The 27203-nt window shown below is 32.4% G+C and overlaps 1 protein-coding gene across 2 annotated transcripts; it reads left to right on the top strand.

The window, feature by feature from the left end:
• Duox (dual oxidase) lies at positions 1–26744 on the top strand. 2 transcript variants are annotated; one of them, XM_013309481.1, is made up of 29 exons: positions 1–189; positions 6498–6595; positions 12368–12439; positions 16249–16410; positions 16559–16746; positions 17623–17706; positions 18175–18289; positions 18962–19128; positions 19578–19814; positions 20187–20383; positions 20487–20620; positions 20813–20927; positions 21000–21201; positions 21488–21641; positions 21802–21971; positions 22263–22418; positions 22541–22687; positions 22759–22890; positions 23023–23226; positions 23329–23516; positions 23676–23943; positions 24013–24241; positions 24395–24612; positions 24752–24866; positions 24988–25171; positions 25301–25460; positions 25794–25949; positions 26100–26228; positions 26408–26744. In XM_013309481.1, the coding sequence occupies exons 2-29, from the start codon at positions 6514–6516 to the stop codon at positions 26534–26536; spliced, it is 4494 nt and encodes a 1497-aa protein (XP_013164935.1). In that variant the 5' UTR covers positions 1–189; positions 6498–6513; the 3' UTR covers positions 26537–26744. The 2 variants fall into 2 exon arrangements, with proteins under 2 accessions (XP_013164935.1, XP_013164936.1); XM_013309482.1 differs by lacking the exons at positions 1–189; positions 6498–6595; positions 12368–12439; positions 16249–16410 and having other exon boundaries at positions 16657–16746; positions 17623–17696; positions 26408–26742.
• Positions 26745–27203: the final 459 nt, after the last annotated feature.

Here is a 27203-nt window from a genome sequence, read left to right as displayed (position 1 = left end):
GTCGCGGACCAAAACGCGCGCGAAGCGATCGCATTTAACGACATTCATCGTGATACTTCCGCGTACACTTTCGCTCCGTAAACACACGCGGACGTTTCGTGTTTCCAAAACGTTTCTGATTCAACATCCTGAGTTGGATTAGTTGTGCTTGTGTCATTGGGTGTGTGAACGATGCTCGAATAATTGGAGGTAAGTGAAACCTTTCTAGTGGCCGGTGCTAGACGATGACATTCGATGATAAGGTGGGCGAAGTGATCTGGTGAACGCAAGGACGACACGCTAGCCGCCACGGACGATCACATATAAACTAACCATATAATTCAAAACTTACCTTACTCAACTTTATACTTGCTTTGTTTGTTTAACTAGTTCTTATCAGACTTTCATTTATACGAATTTTCTTTCTACCTCAAAACTATATTATAATTTATGAACTGATAATTACGATAAGAAAGTATTCGACGCAACTTAACCTAACTTTAAATCAAATAGTATGTTTAAAATGAGTATTGGGTGTTAGGGTATATTTCAAACTAAGTTTCAACTTTTTTTTTATTTAAATTTGTACTTTCATTACTAAAATATTCACATAAAGGTAAATTATTATATTATTATTAATTGTTTAAAATGTGTGTAAGAATTTGCAAAATATATATAAGTTCGTTGTCAGCAGAATCATTTGACCTGTTTATTTACACTGACTGTAAATATTTAAAAATAATTCTGACATAATATTTAAATAAACAATGCCTTGCAAAATAACAAACTGCAGTTACTAAATAAGTTCTCGACTAAATATTTAAAAATCTTGCCTTAAAGATATAACAAAAAAAATCTTGATTCGAGGCAATTGTGAGTATATGTTTATTCATAGACTTTCCAAAGAATTTGATATTAAAATTGAATACATTTCTATTTAGTTAGGTAATACATAACACATAATATGCTAATAAAAGATAATCTTTCTTTCATGTTATGGTTTTACAATACCGTTAGTTATTTTATGACAACACTAAGCGAAATCGTAACTTACATAGACGCTGTTTCCTTTGTGTAAGTTTGAAAACTTTGCTTGCAGTTAATCGCATATGACTCAAATTTTTAGACTGAATTTAGTACATGAGTATGCCTAGATTGATACACTTTATCTTCTTTTTCTCTTTTTACTTTAAATGTCGGTAAACTAAAAGTTACTTCCAAGCACTTTGCTAAATAAAAACCCCTTTCCTGTCTACACCAAATGCATAACCAACTAATGTAGTATAAACAGCATCTGAGTGGTGGAATAGTAATACTGGGTAATCTATTCATCTCTTTTTATGTTGGAATAGGCCTTTTCTAGTTACAACGCGTTTTATTCAAGATTATCATCTTAATTACAAGCCTACATAAAGGTCTTTGCACATCCTATATGTCTAACAATTGAAAATGACATAATCGTATTAACCCATATCTTTCCCATATAATAATTAGGAAATTACATACGAGTAACGTTTTCGCAGTTGATGGGAAAACTCATGATTCATTGAGGATCTCCGTTGACATCCTGCCAATGACCTATTACAATGGCTTCTTGTCTCGAGGCGGTTTAGCCACATAACTCACCGTTATATCATACTGTATTTGAAGATTATTTTACTGCCGTGACATCATATAACATTTATAACCGTATCTCTCTAAAATGTGGAAGAATTTTTTATTCCTGTTTATTTTATTGCTACCAAAAACTTACGTCCATTAAATTAAACCATTATTATTATTGCTACATATCAAATGTCGTAGAATTATGTACATTGATGGTAAACAATAATAAATAAAAAAGTATTCGCTGTAGGAGAAATGCATAAATTAACTCATTTAATTAATTATTATCATTACGACCTCAATGTATATTCAGAGTAGTTATCGACAAAATAAAGATACAATCGACCGAAAAAGGTGTTGTAATAAATTCAAGTCTCAACGTTATTTTTAAAATGTTATTTCATAATAATTCGACGTTGTAATATTATTAAATGATTGCCTTAATCATAACAAGAAAAAGACGTATAATATTTATTTGTACTTATCAATGATTTCAAAACCCATACAACAAACATTCAATAACTACAAAAATACCTTTTGTTATAGTATAAGATAACAAACGAGCAAACGGCCATCGGAATTCGCCAAAATAACGAAGTGACCGCTGTTCAAAGATGTTGCCTACTTTTTATTAACAGAAAAGTGGTCACACTGAAAGAGGATATTTCCTCACCTACACGTTCCCTCCCTTGTATTGTATTGTCTCTCTTGTTTTTGGATATTTTTTTATTCAATCGTTTTGCATCGAATTTCATTGATCATTTTTAAAGGAAACGTTCTTTTGTCAATTTATATCGAAGAAACCAGTTTTGAACCATCCTAAAAATATTAATAATCCTATATACTTCCTGAATGACCTTTAAACCGAGTCATATAATTAGTTTCTGACCAGCGACTAACAACTATTTTTGTTTTAACAACAAAAAAAATATTTAAATTCATTGTAACTATTTCGAAGAGGATAAATTCTTGCATAAATTTAGATACGATATAAATTAATAAACTTAGTAACAACTTGCCCCCACTTGTAATTATCCGGTGTCGGTACATGGCCTATATTTTTGTTAATATACCGTAATATTGAAAAGCAACGTCGCCAGACTCAGTCAGTTTCAAATAACGTAATATCATTCAGTTATCAACTTCACACGCGCAAGCTTGTGCAAACAAAGGTAGGTGCGAATCACAGCGATTACACGCAACGAAGGCCACGCGGTGTACCATCAGATGCCTGACAGAAACTTATGTTTGACAGAAACTTAAGGTACTGACAAACGCGCCGTCTAATAGTTTTTTGAGTAGCATATTTTAGGTTTAGTACAAATAATGTACAAGAAGGGTCAGCTCATGAAATCCATTGAATCTAGCTGGTAGTAAAAGTTTAAAGTTAAAATTATGGCAGGTCTTTAGCTCTAAGCCTATTGCTTCATATTCTTCGAAAGGTAAATGATTGATAAAATAGTTATTGGACTTTTACTCTATATTTTTTATGATTCCAGGAAATAGAAAGAATCTTTAGTTAATTATGAATAAACAAAAAAAGTTTACATGTAAATATCCCTAAAGATTATCAACATTTAAAAAATAAATTTTGATCTTAAGATTAACAGATGTTCATAGGCCAGCGACCACACATTTTATTGTTATAACATATAATATTAGACGGTGCGCTACGAAGACACCAGTTTGGTAAGACGACCTCGCCTGATAGTTTTATGGGTCACAACCACGCACCGCTTGCCTAAGCGCAATTATATATGACCGGTTATTATTTTATCTTATGAATTCGAAACTTATCGGCAACATCTTGAGAAATACAATCTTATTGTTAGGGTCCTTCAAGAAGGGAGTCTTTCTTAAACTCCGGCAACGGGTCTACAGATCTTATGATGCAGATGCAGATTCGGAGCGGTAATCATTTTTTGTTAATAAAAATTACACCCTATCACATTAGTACATATTGAAAAGACGTTTACTTATTGGACATAAAAATAACGAAGTCATTTTGAGTAGATATTTCCTCTCAATAATTGGAATAACTTTATTAGTATACATATGTACTAAGTAGTGATCACCTCGAATTGTTTGAGTAAGATAATACCTACAACAAAGTAAATGGTCGTTTTTGCCACGCACTGTTTGCGATACGAGTCGTACAACTCAATGTCTTAATTTGCAACATTAACAATCACCCGCTGACTTATTTGGACCTTTTACAACCGTATGAGCAATGAAATATATTGTAATTAAATGTCACAATATAAAAACGCTGTGTTTTGCAAATACTTTAATTGGCATTACTTTCACCCTGCCCAAAATTTATTTGTCGTTAAAGAGGTAGTAAACACAGTTGGAGAGGTCAATTTGTGTTCTATATGTTTGTAGATGAAATTAGAGATACGTAAGCATTCAAAACTTTTAAGTATGTAAACTATTATCACTCATGATGTATTTGCGTAGGGGTTTTGATAAGTCATCTCGGCACGTACGAGGGCAGAGATTGCGTGCAGCGTTGGACTGGGTGCCGCGAGTAACGTCGAGTGCCGCATTGCACAACGTTGCATGTGGGCCAAACGCCAAGCGCGATCGAATATCTTTACCTAAAATTTGTGAATGTGATTGTAAAAACAATGAATTGTGTTTTTTGGCGATAACAAAAAATATTTTTTAGACCAGAATACAATTACGAACATTATCTAAATTGATAATAAGCAGAGAAGCGATACATAGTTCGTCTATACTAATACTATAAGGAGGAAAGATTTGTATGCATTGAATGGGCTCCGAATCTGCTGAACCTATTTGAAAAGTTCTTTCACTGTTGGGAAGCTACATTATCCCCGGGTGACATAGGCTATATTTATTACAAGATCTCTATTAATTCCGCGAGAACGAAGTCGCGGACAAGTGTTAGTCGTATAAAAATAATTATAAATAACATTTAAGTATTAATAAAATATTATATTAAAATATATATAACAGTTAATAAGCTATATCATAATGTTCATTGTGACCCACTTTTACAAGCGGTATACTTGTCTGCAAACACGTACGACTACAAACTACAATCGAAATTTATTGCACTGTTACTATTTATATGCCAAGATTAAAATCATTTTAAGTTCATATTTCACCACAGAGATTTATATATACATCAATATTGTCTGATATATTTGTAACTTAGTATTAGATTTAACTTAAATATTAAAGTTATTTACTTACACGCAAAGGGATACAGTTTCTTTTATTCAAGTGACAATTCTATTGCTTTATGTTTTATTCAAGTTTGCTTGTACATTTATTCTACACGTTTGATCAATATCACTTCTTGGTATTAAGGTTTTTAAATGAAACCGAAACAACGTAAGTTTACGATATAACATAAATTAGAATACTTCTTACTAATATTATAAATACGAAAGTTCGGATTGATGGATGTTTGTTATCACGTTACTTCGTGACGGCTTAACGTATCTGGATACAATTATGAATTGAGATAGATTGGAGACTGGATAAGCATAGGTTAATAATTGTTACGTTAACGATGTTAGGGGCACCTAGTTAAATTCTATAAACAAATCAATTTGTGTCAAATCTAAATAAAATAAAATTACAATAAGAACAACTGGAAGGAATATACCAAGAGTCATGGCCTAGCGAAACATTGTAACAATCTTTGAAGAGCTGATTGTAAAACAAACTCAAGTAACCTCAAACACTTGTAACTCTGAAGGTCTAAATATGGCATGATCTTGCACGTCGCTGCAACACGTTTATTTGATACAATGCCATCCAAACTTTAAATCGGCTCGAAATAGCGCAGACGACACTTCTTCGAAAACAATTTAATCAGCGCGTTTTGGTACATATATGTAGCTGGGGGCACATCCGTGTTTGGCCTTTCCTCCAACTACAATATCAGCCTGCAAAGACATGTGCGCGCAGCAAACAAGCAGGCATAAAGTTTGAATCTTATAATACTAAATTTATTGAAAGGTATTAAAGACTATATTGAGTGGTGTATCGCTTGCATTCAGTCAAACGGCAACGTGTATAGAATAAAATCGCTAATGCTGCAAAATACATAAACGGCAATTTGAAGGATAAAACGGAAAGTTTAAAAACTAATTATTATCGCAATTTTCGTCAACTTAATCGACACTAAATGGTAGTACCTTTACCACTTTAGCTGTACTAAATGTTATTGTTATATTTCCTTATTTAATAAGCAAATAATTCATGTTACTCTTGAGTATTCATAAGCGTTGTCTTTTATAAGCCGTTAACGCACCGATGCTTACATAACTGATGCAACAAGGAAATAAAAACTATGCAAACTTATGACATGCGTACAAGTTATTATATAAAAATAAAATTATTCACATGAGATTCGAAATACAAACTATATCGCTTACTAACCTCTAATAATAATTGATTAAAAAGCCAAATATGCATCGAAAAGAAAAAGTAAACATTCGCATTTATAATATTAGTGAGATGCAGTTATTAACCATTAACCAATATGTTATAAAAAGTAGATTTTGAGGATAAAATAGCTTGATACAAAACATAAAATTTTGTTGAAAAAAACATTCTCGTCATGCGATAAATCAGTTGAATGACCTTGTGAGGCTTATATTATATGATTGCTTGAATTATATTCACCATAAGTACAGTTATTGCACATTTCGCACAAAGTAAATCAAGTTCATTACTTTCTTACTTTTCAAAAATTACATTCACTGAAAAAAGATAATTTAAATTTGAACTTTGAAACCATAGTTAATCGATTTAGCAAGTACACCAATCCTTTTAACATAAAGGTTAAATAGCGGCTAAAATTGCAATAAAATAGCTTCATATTTTAATATTTATGTGTTTATTGCAACCTAATCTTTATTCTTTGATTTCAGATTTCCATAAATCAAGATGGCAGCCAATTGGCGCCCTTGGTCGACAATGCAGACTTTTATACTCCTCTTCGTCGTGACTCTCTGTTCTTGTGATCCTGGTAAGTTGATACAAACATAATAAATATATATTCCTGATTCTTATATCTTTGTACGTCCAAATAGTAGTAACGCTTCCTGCCTTAACACTGCGAGTGCGCTAGGAACGCAATGTACAAAAACCTTACTTACATTCGAGCGATGTGCATGTCTAAGGGTTAAATTTTGTATAACCTTTGTTTTATAATAAAATATTTATGTTACAGTTAAAATTTCAAAATCAAAAGGACAAGCATGGTCAAGTGATTTATTTTCTGCTAATTGCGTGAAAATTATTAAAAAAAATAATGCCACAAATTAATGGATTGAAATGTTTAAATTGAACGTTTGTTTAACCAAATTAAAACAGAAATCCCTACATTTGGTACAAAATAATTGTTCTATGTCCTACACATACAGAATTTATAAAGAAACCGATCTTTGAATAAGCTTGAACTTAACAAATGAGATCCGCTTGAGTCGTTTGCCTTTAATGTCAAAGTCCTTCAGTAACGAATGATATCTACAGCTCCGGATTCCTTTATTGGAACTGTACCATTCTTCTTGTACACGACACATTAATGTGGTATCATTTAGCTTCCAAGAACAATAATAAATTTAGCACAACAATATAAATACAAAGTAATGATAGCAAAGAATTGAGACCCGTAAACTTTAGAGAATGCAAGCGTACAAACGTGTTCGTATACCGCGAAATAATGATTGCAATCCTATTCATCTGTTACAACTTTAAACATGGCAAACCTCATGGATCTGTGTAAACAGTTTTTTAGACTTGAACTGGGCTTTACACGTTCTGTTCTAATTATTTCTAACCTGTCAGTTAAGGAAGGATGTTTATTATTTTTTATCCTTTTTATTAAACGCACAAACAACTAACAGAAAGTTGGATAGTGATTTGTAAGCTAGTAAAAAATCAAAACTATTTTCAACCAAAAACCACAGTATCAAATTGCATAAATCGTAAAGTAGATCATGTCGTTTCGTATATTAACACTTGAACTTGCTTCTGTGACGTCAGGATCTTGACATTTTATGCGTACGCGGCGTTATGGAGTCACGAAATTCTCTGCAGAATTTCTTTGTGACCTTCACGATAATATAACCTGTAGGTCAAGGTCTTAGTTGATATATTATCACTATTACGTTTATCTATAAGTTTTTTTTACTAATAAAAGCTTCTACAAGTGGGGAATTTATGCAAAATTCCATCTCAATACTTTATTCTTTTTTTCTTTAGACTTTTATTTCCATATTTAATTAATTATATCAGTAAGTTAGTACTAAGTAATCACTAATCACCATAACTATTATTATTTTACGCTTTTATGAGAGTACAACCTACGAATTTAATTGCTCAAAGTAGTTCGCAGCGTTATCGAACACGTTTGTATCAATGACCTTTAGTTTCACAAATACGCTAAAAGCTTTTATACAATTTTGCATGTCTGTACATTAGCAAGGAAGGCTATGAATGCATTACGATAGGTATGAAAAAAGAGCAGGTTAAAAAAATATAATCCCCTCAATATAATAAATAGTTACAATTTTCTTATTATGTTGTTGTCCAATTTATATAAAGCAGTTTATATAAGCTTTTTTAGCATACAAAAACAATTGAAATAATCAAAATACTTATTATTAACCTTAATATTTAAGTAACATTAGTAACTTTTAGGTAGTAAGTAAAGAACTGTGTAGTAACGGAAAATGTTAATTACTTCCTTTTTAAGATCTTACCGACTTAAGCCTTGGGCAAAATAGCATTACGATTTGCATGTAATGCAATAGGCATTAAATGATTTTCTGATGAGTTTTTTTCTATAAATTAACACCTATACGAACGCAAAAAATAATTACCAGCTTTACAACGCGATGATTTAGTATACAATAATATTCATAAACGTTTACGAATTTTTATACCATTTATCTTACATATAACTTTTTACATAAATGGTTTTACACACCATGGATATATTGTTTATAATATAATATTATGTACTTAATATATAGAAGATATGTATATTATATTTATCGATGTCTTGATGTATCCGGGACATTTTTTGACATTTAAATGTCAAGTCGGTAAACTTCCTGAGATAGCCTAGAATTAAACACTTCCTGGATTTTAGCATTAAAATCATGTTTCCTACTTGTATTTGACATTGCATTCGCACGACCTACTTGCTACTTGATATTTAATGACCTTGCATGTAGACCATTTAGAATTTAAACGACGGACATTATTATATAAATTAAAAAATATATAAAAACAATTGACGAAAGACTTTTTGAAATCACAATTCAATACATCATATATCCTATAGTATTCATATTACTATCCTTGTCGGACAATCCTGAACTATATTTTGATCAGAAACATTACATAATAATTTATATATACTTATAAGAATCACGCACACTTGTTACAATTACCATGTTTGTCAAAATATGGCAAAGCAATAATCTAATGTTCACAAAGTAAAGAAGTAACAAGTCTCCAAACATTTGGTGGTTAAAACAAATGTATAATAAAACATTTTATGTACATGCGTATAATCGCGTCGCACATGTCGCGAGAGAAAGCAGACGAAGGTCGCCTTTGTGTGGCCTCCAGTGACCACGTAGATATTTTGACGATGACTCTTATTAGGTTTGCCATTTGAATATCGTGTATTTTAGAAATTCATAGAGACAATAATATTGGTACAATATAAAAAAGACAATTAAGATTGTTAGTGTTTAGTACGCAACAATTTTATATTTAATTTACCGAACTTTAATGTAACTTGTAACTTAATTAGTTAATATGATGATTTCTGATCTTACAGAACAGATAATATTATCGTCAAATAAATGATAATTATGGTTTCCTATAGCAAGTTATATTAATGAAGTTGTTGCTACCAACAAATTAATAACTTCCTTGTCACATAAACATTAGCAGATGCGTTGCGATGAGATCTTCGTTAAACGCATATCTATACCTTTATCTATCATCATTATAACTTAGCGTAAGTTTCCACTTCTGAAAAACTTGTATTAAAACATATCGTTGTGTCTATTTCTTCAAAGGTAATTAGAGAGATGACGGTATATTTTTGTACATGTGCTCCGGTAGTGGAAACCCACGTTAATATTTGCTTAAATCGTTAGCAACCTGTGTGAGACCTGTTAATAGCTTTGTTAAAAAGTTAATATTATCTATGATTTATCATAATTTTTTATTCAATCTTATATTAGCAATAAAATATAGTGGGCAATATAACAAAATGGTAAATCCATCAAGGATATAACAATTGTAACTTTTATAATAATACATCTTCAAATTAAATTTATTTTGAAGCCATATACTAAAATTAGCTATCGATGTGACTTAAAAAAAGAACAAAATTAGTAGTCTATGTGTTCTTCCAAACTTTATTCTGTGTATGCCAAATTTCATCGTTATCTGTTCAGCCGTTCCGTAGATACCTTCAAACAAACATCCATCCATCTAAACATTCGCATTTATAATATTAGTAAGACAAATCAACGCAATTATTATTATGTGCAAAAAGAAGCTAAATCTATTAAGATCATGAGTCTTTTTTAAGATATGATCTCATTTGCTATGAGAAGATAACAAAAAAGATGCTTCTTTTTCTCAAGGAATCATTTGCCCTGCTGACTGTACCGGATTTAGTTTTTGTACGCGGATACGGTCAGAAAAAACTAACTTCTCATCAATCACTGACATAAAACACACGTCAATTTGAGTAGTTCTCATTCAGAAAACCCCTAATCATCTTTTTGTATTGTTAAGTGTTACAATTAGCACCACTTTGAAACTATTAAAGTAATTTGCATATCATGCGTCTTATTTTCTTATCCTTTAGCTTTACTAAGATCACGAATCTTTCAATCAACTTCATTATTCTTTTTATCTTACATGTAGTTTAAAATCTTACTTCTTACTAATATTATAAATGCGAATGTTTACATGGATAGATGGATGGATGTTGAAATATGGCGTAGATGAACATAGTCTGGAAGAACACATAGGGTACTTATTAAGTTTTGTGTTTAACTCTTAATTTGAATAGATTGGAATTAGTTCAAAAATATAACAGTACAATTCCCGTTAGAGTATGTACGTTAAAAAAATATATGCATAAATTACTCGTATCGTTAGACCTGTCGACTACTATTGATAGATATGTCGATAAACATTGAATAATATCGATTGATTTCGAAAGTAGATCGCGTCGGATGCACGTCTCTCGCTGTTGGCCGACGTCAAAGAAGTTCTAACAGCTGCGCTTATAACAACCTTTACCATTACAATTATATAAATCAATATCTTGATTGAATGTCGAATCGTTGACCTAGAAATTATTTTTTCTAACACATGTCAACTTACAATTTTATCTTTGTTTAATGAATTGTAAATCACAATTTATTTATAGTCAACTTTAAGTAAGCTTTAAATAAGTTTTTGTGCAATTATAACAATATCTTCATTAAAATGTTTTGGCTTAATTTTATGGTCTGCCGCCTGCCTGTCGCCATCCCTTATTGTTAGGAATATTTAACATCTCTTTTTTTTAATTATAATATTTATTTGATACCTTTGTCACTTTTAACTCATAAAGGTTAAATAAATAAGTACAGTGCACATAAATATTTATGTATGGGTAACAAATGTAGAACAAATAGTACTCAGTGTAATAATAATTTGGGTCAATAATAAACAGATTATAAAATGACATAAAATATTTTATTTACGCAGCAATAATCATTTAAGAAATATTGCAGTGAAAAAACAACTGCAATATAAAACAGATTTAACACACACGGTGCAATTGCTGCAGCTGCAGATATCATGCATGTTTCATGACCAATTACATTCGCCTTCACTTATATACTAAATGTCAACGTCAATATATGTACTAGTTACAGTTTTCTTACATTTAATCCATACTTAGTTTTCTGAAATAAAGAAAAATGTTTAGTCTGTGAGTAATTCGTCATTCTAAACATTGTTTACTTTTTATGCTAGTTATTTGAAAACGATAAACAGTTGATATAAAAGAAATAAATCGACTTAAAAGTTGTTTGTCAGTATGTCTGTAGGACCACACATACATATATAAAATTACATGAGTACGAATTGAATGAAATGTTACAGGGTGATATATTATAAATTTAGGAAGAATATACAATCGTTCTAATAAAAATATGCTGAGTAATTTTCGAACAGATTATGAATGCAAGGCATCTAGGTTCTAGATCAAGCTTAACCCAAACTAAAAGTAACTTGCAATGTTAAATGATAATTTGTTTTCATCTCACGTAAGAGGTTAATTGTATACGCTTTGGAATCTTGTTTCGGTTTGCCAGCATTTTACGATTGAAGTTATTGACTGGATCACATATTTGTAATATATGTTAAAAGATACGTCTTTATTTTATAAACTTATAAAAAATTAATTTCATATTGTCAAAAATAAAATAAACATTAATAAAAGATATTAAAGTTATACAAAATACTAGCTTTCACCTGCGATTTCGTCTACGCGGAATTAAAAAAAAAATATGTGTCCTTTCAGATTGTACTCTACATGCGTGTCAACTTTCATCAAAATCCGTTCAGTCATTTTAGAGATACGTAGTAACAATCATCCACCCAAAATTAGTAGCACAACATGTTAAAGTGAAATAACAAGGGACAGCATAAAATTCCTGAAAGTGTGATATGAAATATGAAATTATTTTATTTATTTTTGTTTCAGAAATATATTTTGAGAAACAACGCTACGATGGCTGGTACAACAACAGAGCCTACCCAGACTGGGGTTCCGTCGGTACGTATATAACTGCTATTTGATTATCTGGTACAAAAATTTCGTGTTTAATATTTTTAAATCTACATACCTATGTCGTTCATATATTTTATGAATTGTATATTATCTTAGATTTAATATAAACATTTTTATAATGGATGGTCTAACAAGTTTCTTTATCTCTATCTAAATAGACTAAACAAATTCTTACGATTGCAACATGTCAATAAATAATATTGCAACATTATTTTTTTAACTGTTACTATTGTTATACTGGTATTCAGGTTTAATCTCAATAAAGTATTTGGTTTATCTGTATGGCCTCGTTGTAATAGTTCTGTTGAGTCGCTACTAGCGCAGGTGTTAACTTAACGTTAAGATAAAATTAAAAAATTAATCGTTCTGATTAATAAATTATTTCAAAACAACTTGCATTTATTCCATAAAATTAATCATAAAACTTTATAAATACAGAAATAAATTAAAATTTGTATTTTTTTCTATTATTAATGTATATATAGTAATTTCTCGCGAGATCCAACTTGACGATTATGATTTATCTCCAAAAAAAATCGATTATTTTCTGGATACTTCGTCATGTAAATATTCAAATCGTATGTATAATATTACTTAGATAATAATATGCATAACGGTGTAATTGCATAATACATAGGCCGACCTCAGGAAACGTAAATGGAATCTTGCTATGAGACTCATCAACACATAAATAATGAATGAAATTAAATTACAAAGCCGTTTGATGACATTCAGATGGAATTAGTCATTTAAGACTTTAACCGTTGCTTTTAAGTAAATCAAGTAAACACGAAACTCCCATATAAAAGATTTCAACGCTTGTAAGTTTTTTCAATAAGCTTTCTGCAAAGTTAAATTAAATATTCAATTACTCGAGTAAGAATTTTATTTAATTATTCATGTCACTCATAGCCTCATGCTTTACTGGAAATGATTAGAATTTATTGATAAAATTGTTTTTTATATAACTTTAAAATTTCGTGGTTTTTACTATAACATTCGTAGCACACTTTTTGTTGCTTAATTGTAAAGAGTCCAGCCTAAGGATCGTTGAGTATTAACAATGGATACTGTTGCATATTATACGCATATTAAATAATATTATATGTCGTGTCCTACCGTCGTATGTTTGCCTATTTTTACCACAAATAGCGATTGCGTGACAAAGGTTAATTAAACAGTATTATAATAATCAAATACGAAAAATTCCTATTTCATCATGCAAAATGAATTAGACAAAAACCATGCATAAATTAGTCAACATCAATGAATTGCACTTGTTTCAGATCACGTCTCAATGTTAGAATACATTCCCAGGTGTTGCAATTCTTTTTTGTAATTATTTTATCAATGATCCAAAAATTCATTGGCTGTATATTCGGGCAAATATAACATATTTACTTACTTATTGTATTTGAATCAGCTAATTGAGTTTTTGCTTTTAATTTGCATTGAAAATGCTAAAACTGTCACAAATATTTTATCATGTCATCATCATCAGCTCACTACACATCCCCACTAAGAGACACATACCCTACCTTAAGTTAGGTATAACTAGGCTATAGTCAACTACGCTGACTCAGAAACCAGCTTCGAACACAGGACCTGTAGATTAAAAGTCAAATGCTTATCCTCTGAGTCACCGACGCTCTCCTGACCCACCGACGCTTTGTCAATAGGCATGTGTACTCATGGCTTACCACTACAAATCGTTACTGTTAAGGAATTGGAAAGCCGCGTTGATCAGATTACGTCACAGTTAATAGTGATACCAGAGTACTTGAATAAAGACTTATTTAATTTGTCATTCTTCTTGTGTAACTGATGGCTATCAAGGTAAATAAACGCATTGGCATGTTCTGTACGTAGGTTAATGTCTAGCAGCGGCGTGCGGACAAAAACTAATTAATGACTTCGTGTGAACCATTGATTTTGCTCGCATGTGTACAGGTCACGTTTATTGAATTTATTTTTGGTCGACTGCTATCATTACTGGAACTAAAGCTTAGACAAATTAACATTTGTATTGCTTACATCAATGGTTACCCAATGAATGGTTTTCTGTATAACCACTAAGTCCAATGATATACGATACGAAATTAATTATACATCAGTATTGTTCAAATAGTGATTAAACTTGTAAACAGACTTACCGTACGTTGTTGAGACCAAAATCACTGTTAAAACATATTGTTTTGTCAAAGATAATGACAGGAGATTCTCAGAAACCAACGGTTTACTATTCTATAAAGTAACGCATGCATTAGGGACTAGCAACAAATGAAACTTAGCTACAAATATATTGTTAATTGATTTCAACATTTATTTTAATAACAGCTCTCAGATCATTTCAATAGTTTCGTATCTTGTAGGTAAGTTACTTTCATATATGCATGAATATATTTTTTATTAAACCATTAATTTAAAAGTTACATATGTAAATCGACTTCATTAAAATTACAAATGTATTATTTGTTTAATCTTAAGACCATGAACATTTAAGTAACCAAAATAACAAAATGAAACTCGCGTTAAAATTGCGTAAGCAATCTTTGTATCGATATTCATATGTTTCAGTTCGTGACAGCTGTTTGTTATTTATATCATAAACAATATCACTCTGTATTATTAAGTCTTGAAACATGTACGTTGTGTCTATGGGTAATAATTATTAATAAATGATTGTCAAATATCTCAGCCCAATATTGCTCAAATACAACCAACCCGCACTGGGCCAGCGTGGTTGACTAAGCCCCTCGGTGGGGACGTATAGTGAGATGATAATGATGTTGACAAGCGAACAATGCTGATGTAAGAAGTATAAAATGTTTTAACAAACAAATTAAGCAATGTATGTACAATTATTAGTTTATGGTTTATATCATATTCCCCGATCGACACATTATAGTGCCTGTGTTCAATTTGACTTACAATATTTGACAATTAAGATTTTTCTTTAATTAAAATTATTGATACATCAATATTTCCAATCAACAAACCGATATTTTGCTTTTTTATGCTTCTAAGCATTCAAAAGATTTGAGTGTAACTTATATTAAAAATGATTAGAGTCAATGATCGTCTAGAGATCAAATAAATTTGTTTTTAAAACCTATAAAATTGCAATAAAACCATTTATATGTTTAATTATTGATGTATTTTTTAATGTTCAAAATGTTAGAATATTTATTTATCAGCACATTATAGTTCGTGAGTATTCGGTTATCTAACTGTGATAATTTATTAGGAATTAATTTTGAGATTAACACGTCATTTATAACTTTGACAAGTTACCACGACTCGAGCCTGCGGCGATGTAAATACGGACACAAACTAATTGATATTACAACATATTAAAGTGACTTCGTAATTTCTATGACATATTCAAATGGATGAATATTATGAATGTTTATTTCAAGCGATTTTTTCGTGTATTTTTTTTTAAATTTCGATTACAACAATTACAAAGATTTAAATTAAACAATTTTAACTCCATGTAAAGTTAAAAAAATGAGAATCTATTTTAATTGGCAAAACTAATTTCTGAGTGTTAGTCGTATTACTTCATTGTAATTTTAAAGACCCTTTCACGAGTTTACCATATTTGATTTCATGAGAATTATTTATATGGGTCAGTGTGTAGTAGGTTTAAATGAATCTTATCTGTTAACTATAATTGGAACGTTTTATTGGTATAGTGTATTTATGTACCTTTCCATCTCTGTTAATCCTTGATAAAATACTATTAAAACTAGTATTTACTTCGATGAAATGAAAATCAATATTGTTTGCAGACAGTAGACTAACAAGAAAGACTCCTGCTTCGTACGCGGATGGTGTATACATGATGGCAGGAGCAGACAGGCCGGGAGCTAGAGCACTGTCCAAGTTATTCATGCGCGGACAAGACGGACTACCTTCATTATCAAACAGGACGGCCTTACTGGCTTTCTTTGGTGAGTTATAAAACTAAAAAACTACCTTAATCTTATTCTCATTCGCAGCTCAATCGAAGTATTTCTACCTTCTTTTAACTGCCCAAAGTTCACAGTAACAGAGTACATTTTTACACGTATCCCTCTTTAACATGTTTCCCATCCACAGGACAGGTAGTGACTGGCGAAATAGTAATGGCGTCAGAATCTGGTTGTCCCATCGAGCACCACCGCATTCCGGTAGACAAGTGTGACCACATGTATGACCCGGAGTGTCAGGGCGCCAAACATATGCCCTTCCTTCGCGCTGCGTACGACAGACAGACCGGTCAGAGTCCTAACAGCCCTCGCGAACAAGTAAGATAATCATCGTACATTTCATTTAAATACTTCAACACTTATTCAGGAGGGTAATGTTTTTTCCTCGTGTCTATGTTTACTGTATTAAAAAAAATATATACTTTAAAATGCAGATCGATGTGCGCATCTTTATGTTTTGTACCAGATTTGTGTACGATAGAGTCGTATAACAGATTCGAACCCAAGATTTTATATTTCGTAGATTAGATCTTGGCAGGATCTTATTTCAATCAGTTAGTATGCAATGCATATGTGTGTAAAATGGCATGAATATTTAACAACAAACTTAATAGTTAAATACCTAAAAAAGGTAAAATACTTTACAGAATTAAACTAACACTGCGCTAGTTCTTTTGAAATACCTACCTCTAATGTTACTGGCTTAACGATTATTTACCAATTTAAGATAATTTATAGTATACATTGATGTTAGGTACGTCGATTGCCGTCTCTGTTCGGTGAAGGATAAATTCTATGCAATAAAGATTAATGTCGGAGTTTAACCCAGATCTCATCGTAGCTTATGCGCAAAAGTCCATTTCATTCAAATACAAACTATTTTTTTTTTTAATTTAACAAAAATTTCTTATCCTAAACAATTATTAAAACATGACCATGTAATTGAAATTAAATTAGATAAATAATTATATTTAATGTCTTCTAACTTTATATCGTTAGCTTAGCGATCTAAATAGCGCTTTTCAATGTTTACAACAAAGCTATATTTTTTTATAAATAAGTCATTCTAAAACTACTCGCGTTTCAAATAGATAATCTTTAGTGCCATTAAATATGTGTCTTTATTTTAATGTAGAAAAAAATATTTCTTAGAACTATAATCATGTAAGATGTCATACGTATGCGTTGTTGCAGATCAACCAGATAACATCATGGATCGACGGCAGTTTCGTGTACAGTACGAGCGAGGCATGGGTGAATGCAATGAGGTCATTTCAGGTGCCACCAGCAGCCACGCCTGCCTCTTTATGTACAATTCTATGCGTTTACATATCTTATTATCACATATCGAGATATGTCACATCTTTCTCTCTTACATCATCAATAGCAAACACGAACACTGTTCTGAACTGTACCTAATTCTCATAAATGTCAAAGACATTTAACACTATTTGTTATTATCTAAATACAATAAAAGATAATTTTACTACTTAATACTATGAAAAAAGCTAGATGTCATTTTTTAAATGAATTGTGCTTCGGCAACAATTTCATCCGATGTTAAGTCAACATTATTCAGCCTTCTCTTAAAAGTGTCAAAACAATTGAGCAAAAACGGATTCTGTCTGTATCAAAACATTGTTTACGCACAAAAAAACACAAGTTCATCGATCAAAACATTAAAATCGTTTACATCCTGTATAAAACGTATGTTCATTGTGTAACTGAATATAATTGTACTTATAGAACGGAAGTCTAGCGAGCGATGGAGGCATGCCGCTGCGCAACACGAAACGAGTTCCGCTCTTCAACAACCCTGTGCCCCATTACATGCGAATGCTCAGCCCTGAGAGACTGTTTTGTGAGTTATATCATACTAGCCACCCGCGCGAAATAAAAACATCTTAATTAGTAGTCTATGTGTTCTTCCAGACTATGTTCTACATCAATGCCAAATTTCAGCGAGTTTCATGCATCCGTTCTGGAGACAGGTTCTAACAAACATCCATCCATACATTCAAACATTCACATTTATAATATTATTAATATAGTAATGATCCATTTAGTAATGATCCAACCGAGATTTTATGACTATAATATAGACAGACACAAACTGAATTTTAAAAACTACTTATATAATATTGAGTTGTAATCAAATCTAGAAACGGTTCAATTTACAATTAAAATATTTACTGATTTAATTGATTTGCGATTTCTTCGTAATCTAGTTAGTATATTTGATTTATCTGTAATGATTTGCTGAGCATACTTAAACTTCTTTTAATTTATTTTGTATTTACTTACGACAAATATGTATACAAAGTGACTAAAAAATATTATTCAAACTCATATAAATGCAACCACACCCATAGGTTTCCAAGCTTGAAACTTGTACTTTTTGTATGAATCTTTCAATCACAATCATACGATAACTTTAAATAAATATATTTTCTTTTTTTTACGTATCAGCTAAGTTTCTATATCTTTTTGAACCGTAAAATCAGTACAGTAATATTCGTTTTTCCATGAACAGTATTAGGAGATCCACGGACTAATCAGAACCCGGCACTGGTGACGTTTGGCATACTGTTGTTACGCTGGCACAACGTAGTGGCCGCGCGCGTCCACAAACAACACCCAGATTGGGATGACGAACAACTGTTCCAGCGAGCACGTCGCATTGTCATAGCTAGCTTACAGGTAATGTTTCTAAATTAAATGGTAGATAATGTAGGTATTAAACGTGAGTCAAGAACTGACTTTTTAATTTGTAAGGTTATTAGACAAAAAGTCAAATAGTGATAGTAAAATTTATTATTAAAGTATCATAAAACTTTTAGCATCTACAGTAAAATGTTCTTTCGAAACTTCAATTCAGTATTTTCCTCCTTTCTAATTTGTAAACGTAAGGATGATTACAGAAATATTATTTGTATTGCATCATTAATTATTACAAACAAAATTACACATTCTGAATCTTCATGGTATGAAGCTGCTCTACGCATTTCTTGTTCATTCCTACAATCGCCAAGATCGATCCAAATTAAATACTATCTAATTACTTATACTTTCCCTTTTTTAAGTTATTTTTTCATTTACGAAAACGGAATGCTTATGAGTCGTGTTTATGAACATTGTTTCATCAACAGAACATAATTCTATACGAATACGTGCCAGCGTTCCTCGGTGTACCTCTTCCTCCATACGAGGGCTACCGGGCGGAAATAGCACCTGGAGTTACGCATGCGTTCGCTGTGGCTGCATTTCGGTTTGGCCACACTTTAGTACCTCCCGCTATATTACTGCGAGACAGAAACTGTAGATACAGAAGAGCGCCTGGAGGTCATGATGCTATTAGATTATGTCAAACTTGGTGGGATGGAAATGTAAGTATTCTTCATACATTGTCAGGTTGAATATAAAGTATTTACTTGATTTACTTGACTACTGTGTTCGTTTCTTGAATCGATAAAGTTCGAGCAAGCAGGTGATTAACACTGTGTTCTAGGCTGTTGGATAGGCTGCCGCCGTGAAATTCAATGAAGTGTTTACTTGAAGTGTGACTATTAAACAAAGACAAACAACCAAGTTTTCGTTTTTTGGGTTTTCATTAAAAATGTCGGTTAAACAAAAAAATTGTTATTATAATTCCGGTTCTTTGTCTAAACACAGCACATAGTAAAAAATTTAATTCCTTCACGAGTAATTTACTTACTCTATTATTACTGACCTACTTAGATAAAACTTAATTGTTTTAGGATGTGATGTCACAAGTACCTATAGAGGAAGTACTAATGGGTATGGCTACCCAGTTGTCTGAAAGAGAAGATGCGTTACTATGCTCTGATGTTAGAGACAATCTATTTGGTCCTATGGAATTTTCTAGACGCGACCTTGGAGCACTGAACATCATGAGAGGCAGAGATAATGGCTTACCTGATTTCAACACTGCAAGGTAATTAAACAAAAACTTTTTAATTTCATGTCACTTTAATATTTACCAAAATGTTTTTTACAAAATACCTTCATCTTTAAAAAGTACATGCGTAATTTTTCAGAACATACTTCGGACTACCAAAAATAAAGACGTTTAACGAAATTAATCCTGATTTATTCGACAACAATCCAGACTTACTGCAAAGATTAGTTCAAGCTTATGACGGGAAGCTTGATAATATTGATGTTTATATAGGTAAGTTAATTTGTAAAGAAAAAGAAGTCTGAAAAAAAAACAAATACTTAACAAAGTTCATAATGACTTTTTTCAAAATTAATAAATAGTAAATAATTCTACACAAGCTATGTATAAAACAAAATATACCTTATTCCTAATGTACAATTACAAACTGTTACAATTTAAACTTTATTTTAATCGTGATTACAGGAGGCATGCTTGAATCGACTGGTCATCCAGGTGACTTATTTAGAGCAATCATTATAGACCAATTCACTAGGATAAGAGACGGAGATAGATTTTGGTTCGAGAATGACAAAAATGGGTAAGAAATTAATGAAACATATACGCATTAGCATAAAGAAACTAAGATCTGATGTATTTCTTTTGTTTTAAGGATATTTACTCCTGATGAAATTGATGAACTTCGTCGTATTACGTTGTGGGATATAATTGTGAACAGTACAGCTGTTGGTCCCAACGACATCCAACGTGACGTATTCCATTGGAACAAGGGAGATCCCTGTCCACAACCTTACCAACTGAATGCTTCTAAACTACCTCCCTGTAAATATTTAAAAGGATACGATTATTTTGAGGTAAAACATTATAAATATTGTTATCAAAAAATAGTTGTAAGCTGTTACTATTTGATTTAAATAAAATCCTTAACAAACTAAACTTATTCTACTTACGAGGCTAGTAAATTTAACCAAGTTTGCAATGAGAAATTCTAATTTCGAACTCCTAATATGCCTGCATTATTAAAAATCACCTTATCGAGGTGTAAACCGATCTAACCAGCTTATAAATTGCTAATTTACTGACTTATAAAGGTATACCGCAAGTTGGCTATGACTCATTCTATATATTAAATTTGCACAGGGCAACGAGTTCGCATACATCTATACTTGTCTCGCATTGGTATTTGTGCCAATACTGTGCGCAGGCGCCGGCTACGGAGTCGTTAAGCTACAAAATAGTCGACGACGTCGGCTCAAGATACAACAAGAACATCTAAAGAATGCTCAGTACAAAGGTACGGGAATATACATATGTTGACGCACAAATACAGGTGTACTTTGACGTGACTTAACTCCGACATGAGTCCGTAGAAAAGGGATTTTATTAATCCATAAAAATATAATTCGTTGTATCTCAAAAATAAAAACATGGAAATGGCACAAATTATTTTTTAGGTTCGGTAGACAAAATGGTATGCCGCGAGTGGGTGCATGCGTCTTACAAGCGCCTGGTGAAGCTGAGGTTAGGTCCTGAACCGGCCATACACGTGACCGATCGCAAGGGAGACAAACTACGCACCGTACCGCTAGACAACGCCGATCAGCTCACCATACTCGAGAGTCAGGTAACTAGCTTATAGTGAGAATTAAATTAGATTGTAATAAAAGGACCTAAAAAATACAAAACAAGCCTTAATTTTCTTCTTTATTTTTTGTACTTGGAGGCTAGCAACAAAATTTTGGTAAAAGGGCTGTCTTTTGTGGCAATAAGCCCAGTCCACGCAAGAAGAAATAGTCCTGGCAACAAAATAATCAATCCAATTTGTGGTCAACTCAGTTAATTGTAACTAAAACATCCAAACTAAACTAAGCGACTCCCTTCATTAGTAGTAAAAGATTATTTCGTATGGTTACAGGAGGGTCACAGCAACAAGCGGCCGCTGGTGCTGATCCGCGCGCCACGCGAACACGACCTCGTGCTAGAGATGGACTCGTCTGCTTCACGCCGCAAGTTTCTCCTCAAGCTCGACACATTCCTTGCACAGCATAAAAAGGCCATGAATCTCACACAGGTGAATAAGCTGATACTTATTACCATAGAACAACAAGGGACCTTCGATAATCTGAGCTTTGTTAATTTGTAGTGATAATTATTTTAATCTTATTTGTAGTTAATTTATCTTTGATTTCATAGGGACACCGAGATCAAATACTAGCATCAGCTGAAACAAGAGAAAGAAGACAGCGCAAGTTGGAGCACTTCTTTAGAGAGGCCTATGCTATCACATTTGGTCTGGCCCCGGGAGAGAAGAGAAGACGTTCGGAAGATGCTGATCCAGAAGTAATTTATTAGTCTTAAATCAATGTAGTCTTTTTTTCCTTTTTTCTAATTTTTTTTGTGTGTATTTTCAGTCTATTGTGATGAGGACATCGCTATCTAAAAGTGAATTCGCAAGCGCTCTCGGTATGAAGGCTGATGCAGTTTTTGTGAAGAAAATGTTTAATATTGTTGACAAAGATGGTGACGGACGAATATCATTCCAGGTAATGTTTCTATATTACTTTAAACAACTTATATTCAACTCTGTTTGCTTTTCTAATACTCTGAAATTTAGCGTTTACTAGTTCTTGACGATGATAACATTTGAAAATAACAAAACTATTTTATATTGACAGGAATTCTTGGATACTGTAGTGCTATTCTCTCGTGGTGCGACGGAAGACAAGTTGCGTATAATATTTGATATGTGTGACAATGATCGCAATGGAGTCATCGACAAGGGCGAGCTGAGTGAAATGCTGCGCTCACTAGTCGAGATCGCGCGCACCACTTCTCTACGAGATGAACATGTGACTGAATTGATCGATGGAATGTTTTCTGTGAGTGTATATTGCCATCTCTTTTATACTCTTTGAAAAAACAAAGACAACAATATGTTTTAATACAAGCATAAAGCTAAAGCTAAGCTATTCTCATTTCAGGATGCCGGCCTTCAACACAAAGACCATCTCACATATTCCGATTTTAAAGTTATGATGAAAGAATATAAAGGTGAATTCGTTGCTATCGGACTGGACTGTAAGGGAGCGAAGCAAAACTTTTTAGATACATCAACTAATGTGGCCCGAATGACCAGCTTCCATATCGAACCATCTATGGAACAGTCTAGGTAAGGAAATTAAGCTTTAGTCAATTGATTAGCTTCCTTTAGACAAATAAATATTTATCTCGTCTAATAAACATATTAAATGAAATTAAAATTCATAATGCCTTTATAAAAAATTTGATAAAAAAGAAACCGACTTACTACCATTTTCTTTTGTTTCAGACATTGGTTGCTACTCAAATGGGACTATCTAACTACGTTCTTAGAAGAGAACAGGCAGAACATCTTTTATTTGTTTGTATTCTACGTGGTGACGATTGGTCTTTTCGTCGAGAGATTTGCGCATTACTCTTTCATGTCAGAGCATTTGGATCTGAGGCATATAATGGGCGTTGGAATCGCGATTACTAGAGGATCCGCGGCATCGCTTTCCTTCTGCTATAGTCTTCTCCTTCTCACTATGTCTAGAAATCTCTTGACTAAATTAAAGGTGAATATATGAATGAAAGTGAAATTTTATTGTTATAAGAACAAAGCTAATAATACTTTAATTTTCTAGGAATTCAGCATACAACAGTACATACCACTCGACTCCAGCATACAATTCCATAAGATCGTCGCCTGCACCGCTCTATTCTTCTCTCTCCTACACACAGCTGGTCACATGGTCAACTTCTACCATGTATCCACACAACCCATAGAGAACCTCAAATGTATGACCAAAGAAGTTCACTTCACCTCCGATTTCCGACCTGGTATTACTTATTGGGTATTCCAAACGATAACAGGTTAGTGTTAATTTCTAAAAGTAAAACTACAATGGTTAAAAGTAAATTGCGTCATTGTTAAAACATGACTCAAGTATCCTAAGAAAATTCTGCATAAAACTTTAATTGGCGAAAAACTTGAAAATCCGTCCTATTATTTACCTTTTATTCCAGGTACAACCGGTGTTCTCCTCTTCGTCATAATGTGTATAATATTCGTATTCGCGCACCCTGTGATCCGCAAGAGAGCGTACCCGTGGTTCTGGCGCGCGCATTCGCTCTACGTCGTGCTGTACGCACTATGTCTTGTACACGGTCTCGCGCGCCTTACTGGAGCACCACGCTTCTGGATATTCTTCCTTGGTCCCGCCATCATCTATACTTTGGACAAGGTATTAAGTTTATTGCTCAAAGCACAGCATTCGATAGAATAACTGATGTGCAGATAAAGTCATATGATGATGATTATGATTTAACTTTTGAAGTCTTGAGACCTAAAAGTATGACAAACATATATGTAATTTATTGCAGGTCGTTTCACTGCGGACAGAATATTTAGCGTTAGACGTCTTGGAAACTGAAATGTTACCGTCTGATGTCATCAAAATAAAATTCTACAGGCCGCCTAATCTTAAATATTTGTCAGGTAATTTTTCCTCCGTTCTTTTAGTTCTTCTGATTTAATTTCTGTTATTTATTAAAATGTTGAAAGGATTCAAATTAATTTTATTTCTGCTGCACATAAAATAACTATTATTTTTCTATAGGTCAGTGGGTACGGCTCTCTTGCACCGCATTTAAAAAAGAAGAGTACCACTCTTTCACCCTAACATCTGCGCCGCATGAGAACTTCTTGTCGTGTCATATCAAAGCTCAAGGACCATGGACGTGGAAACTGAGGAATTATTTCGACCCTTGTAACTACAACCCTGAAACGCAACCAAAAATAAGGTAAATATACTTGTATTCCAATGGTCTGGTGATCATGTCACTACTGGGCCTTGACTTGAGACAGTTTTACGCTGTTCTTCTTTTGACAGTTCGTGATATTTAAATCAATTAATGAAAACTTGATTTTAGAATCCAAGGACCATTCGGCGGCGGCAACCAGGATTGGTACAAATTCGAGGTGGCTGTGATGGTGGGCGGCGGTATCGGCGTCACTCCTTACGCATCCATCCTCAACGATCTGGTCTTCGGCACGTCTACTAACAGATACTCAGGAGTGGCTTGTAAAAAGGTATGGTGACTGTCAATTTTACTGCTTCGAAGTAAATTTAAAAAATCAAGATCCTTCCAATTTTCTTTGCGAGAGTTGGTCTCCCTCTTTATCTGCCAGAGCGATTACGTAAAAGTCAGCAATCACAAACTTTGAGATTCATCAAAACTTAACCAGACACTTTACCGAAGTCCTAAGATTAGTAATTCTGCAAAATTTTCTTAAGTTCTGTTTATTTTTTTTTTCACCTAACCTAACCCATGAATCCTCACGAACATTCACATTTCCCAGATTCCTATTCTTCTCCAGTTATCTTACTTTGTCTATGTGTAATATTATTCAATGTATCTTTAGGTCTACTTCCTGTGGATCTGTCCGTCGCACAAGCACTTCGAGTGGTTCATCGACGTGCTCCGTGACGTGGAACGTAAAGACGTTACCAACGTACTCGAGATACACATCTTTATCACGCAATTTTTCCACAAGTTTGATTTGAGGACAACCATGCTGGTATATTTAACATTATGCTATAATTATTTTTTTTAATAAACTGGAACTTTATTGATATACTTACGATACAAAAATAGAGTTTTGTCATGACTTTATTTAATGCAGAACAAAAACAGAACATATAAATACTTGAATATTTTATTTTTGCAGTACATCTGCGAGAATCACTTCCAGCGCCTCTCGCGGACGTCGATGTTCACAGGCCTAAAGGCGGTCAATCACTTCGGCAGGCCCGATATGTCCTCCTTCCTTAAGTTCGTACAAAAGAAACACAGTTATGTAAGTATTTTCCTAGTACAGCAAAAATTACCTCTATCATTTGAAATGTTAATCGACCAAATCAATCCCATTTTCACCACGTTAATCCCAAATGGTAGTCAATTTTGAAGAGCGAAGTAACATTCGAATTTTATTTTTTGCCAAAATAGCGGTAATATTTTGCTTGTGTTTTGTTCAAGGTGTCAAAAATCGGTGTATTTTCATGCGGTCCCCGGCCGCTTACGAAATCAATAATGTCGGCATGCGAGCAGGTTAATCGCACACGTCGTCTGCCATACTTCATACATCACTTCGAGAACTTCGGATAAAACATTCTTGATACTTGCTACGGCCACTGCCATTTAATGCATATAGGAAAGAAATACGAGATTTTGTAATTAAATACAGTCTAAAAAATAGAAATTTTAAAACTTTTGAGAGCTTCTTTAGAACTATATTATGTGTAATTTTTTTGTGAATAAATATTTTTGAAAAATAATATTCAGCATTATTTAATTAGAAGCGAAAAGTAAATTACAATTTTTGATTACAAATCTTGTATTCATGATAATTAAGCTAAATCAAACTGCCTTTAAATATCAAAAATCTTTTTATTTATTTTTTGTAACCGCTTTTAGTTGATATTAAGTTTTTTTTGTACAATAAATTAGATTATTTATTTATTGAAATTCTATGCTTTTGTTAGTGTAAAATATAATCTAGTACAAATTAAAAAAAATGCGTTATAATGTACAAAAACATTTTTTTTTATTTTCATACAAAATCATCAAAAACCAAGTAGAACTGTATTGAAATGTAAATAATGTAAATTTAAATATACTAGAAATCGGCTAATAGATAAATAAACGATTTTTTTACAATTATTTAATTTATAATGTAAATAGATATAATTTTAAATAAATTTATTTACTACAAAAAATATTTTATTATTTCATTTTTGACATTCATATTTCTTTGCTACTAAGTAAAATAGTT

The sequence above is a fragment of the Papilio xuthus genome, unplaced genomic scaffold (assembly GCF_000836235.2).
Source record: "Papilio xuthus unplaced genomic scaffold, Pxut_1.1 DF827777.1, whole genome shotgun sequence".
NCBI lineage: Eukaryota > Metazoa > Arthropoda > Insecta > Lepidoptera > Papilionidae > Papilio > Papilio xuthus.
The sequence above is the reverse complement of the archived record's forward strand: the minus strand, read 5'-3'. Positions and strand labels throughout refer to the sequence as shown.

Excerpts from the sequence above, each read along its gene's own strand:
- Duox (XM_013309481.1), top strand. The coding sequence starts at position 6,514 with ATGGCAGCCAATTGGCGCCCTTGGTCGACAATGCAGACTTTTATACTC. Across the intron at positions 16,411-16,558 it reads GGCCTTACTGGCTTTCTTTG|GACAGGTAGTGACTGGCGAA; the intron begins GTGAGTTATAAA and ends TCCCATCCACAG. Across the intron at positions 20,928-20,999 it reads TTCGAGAATGACAAAAATGG|GATATTTACTCCTGATGAAA; the intron begins GTAAGAAATTAA and ends TTTTGTTTTAAG.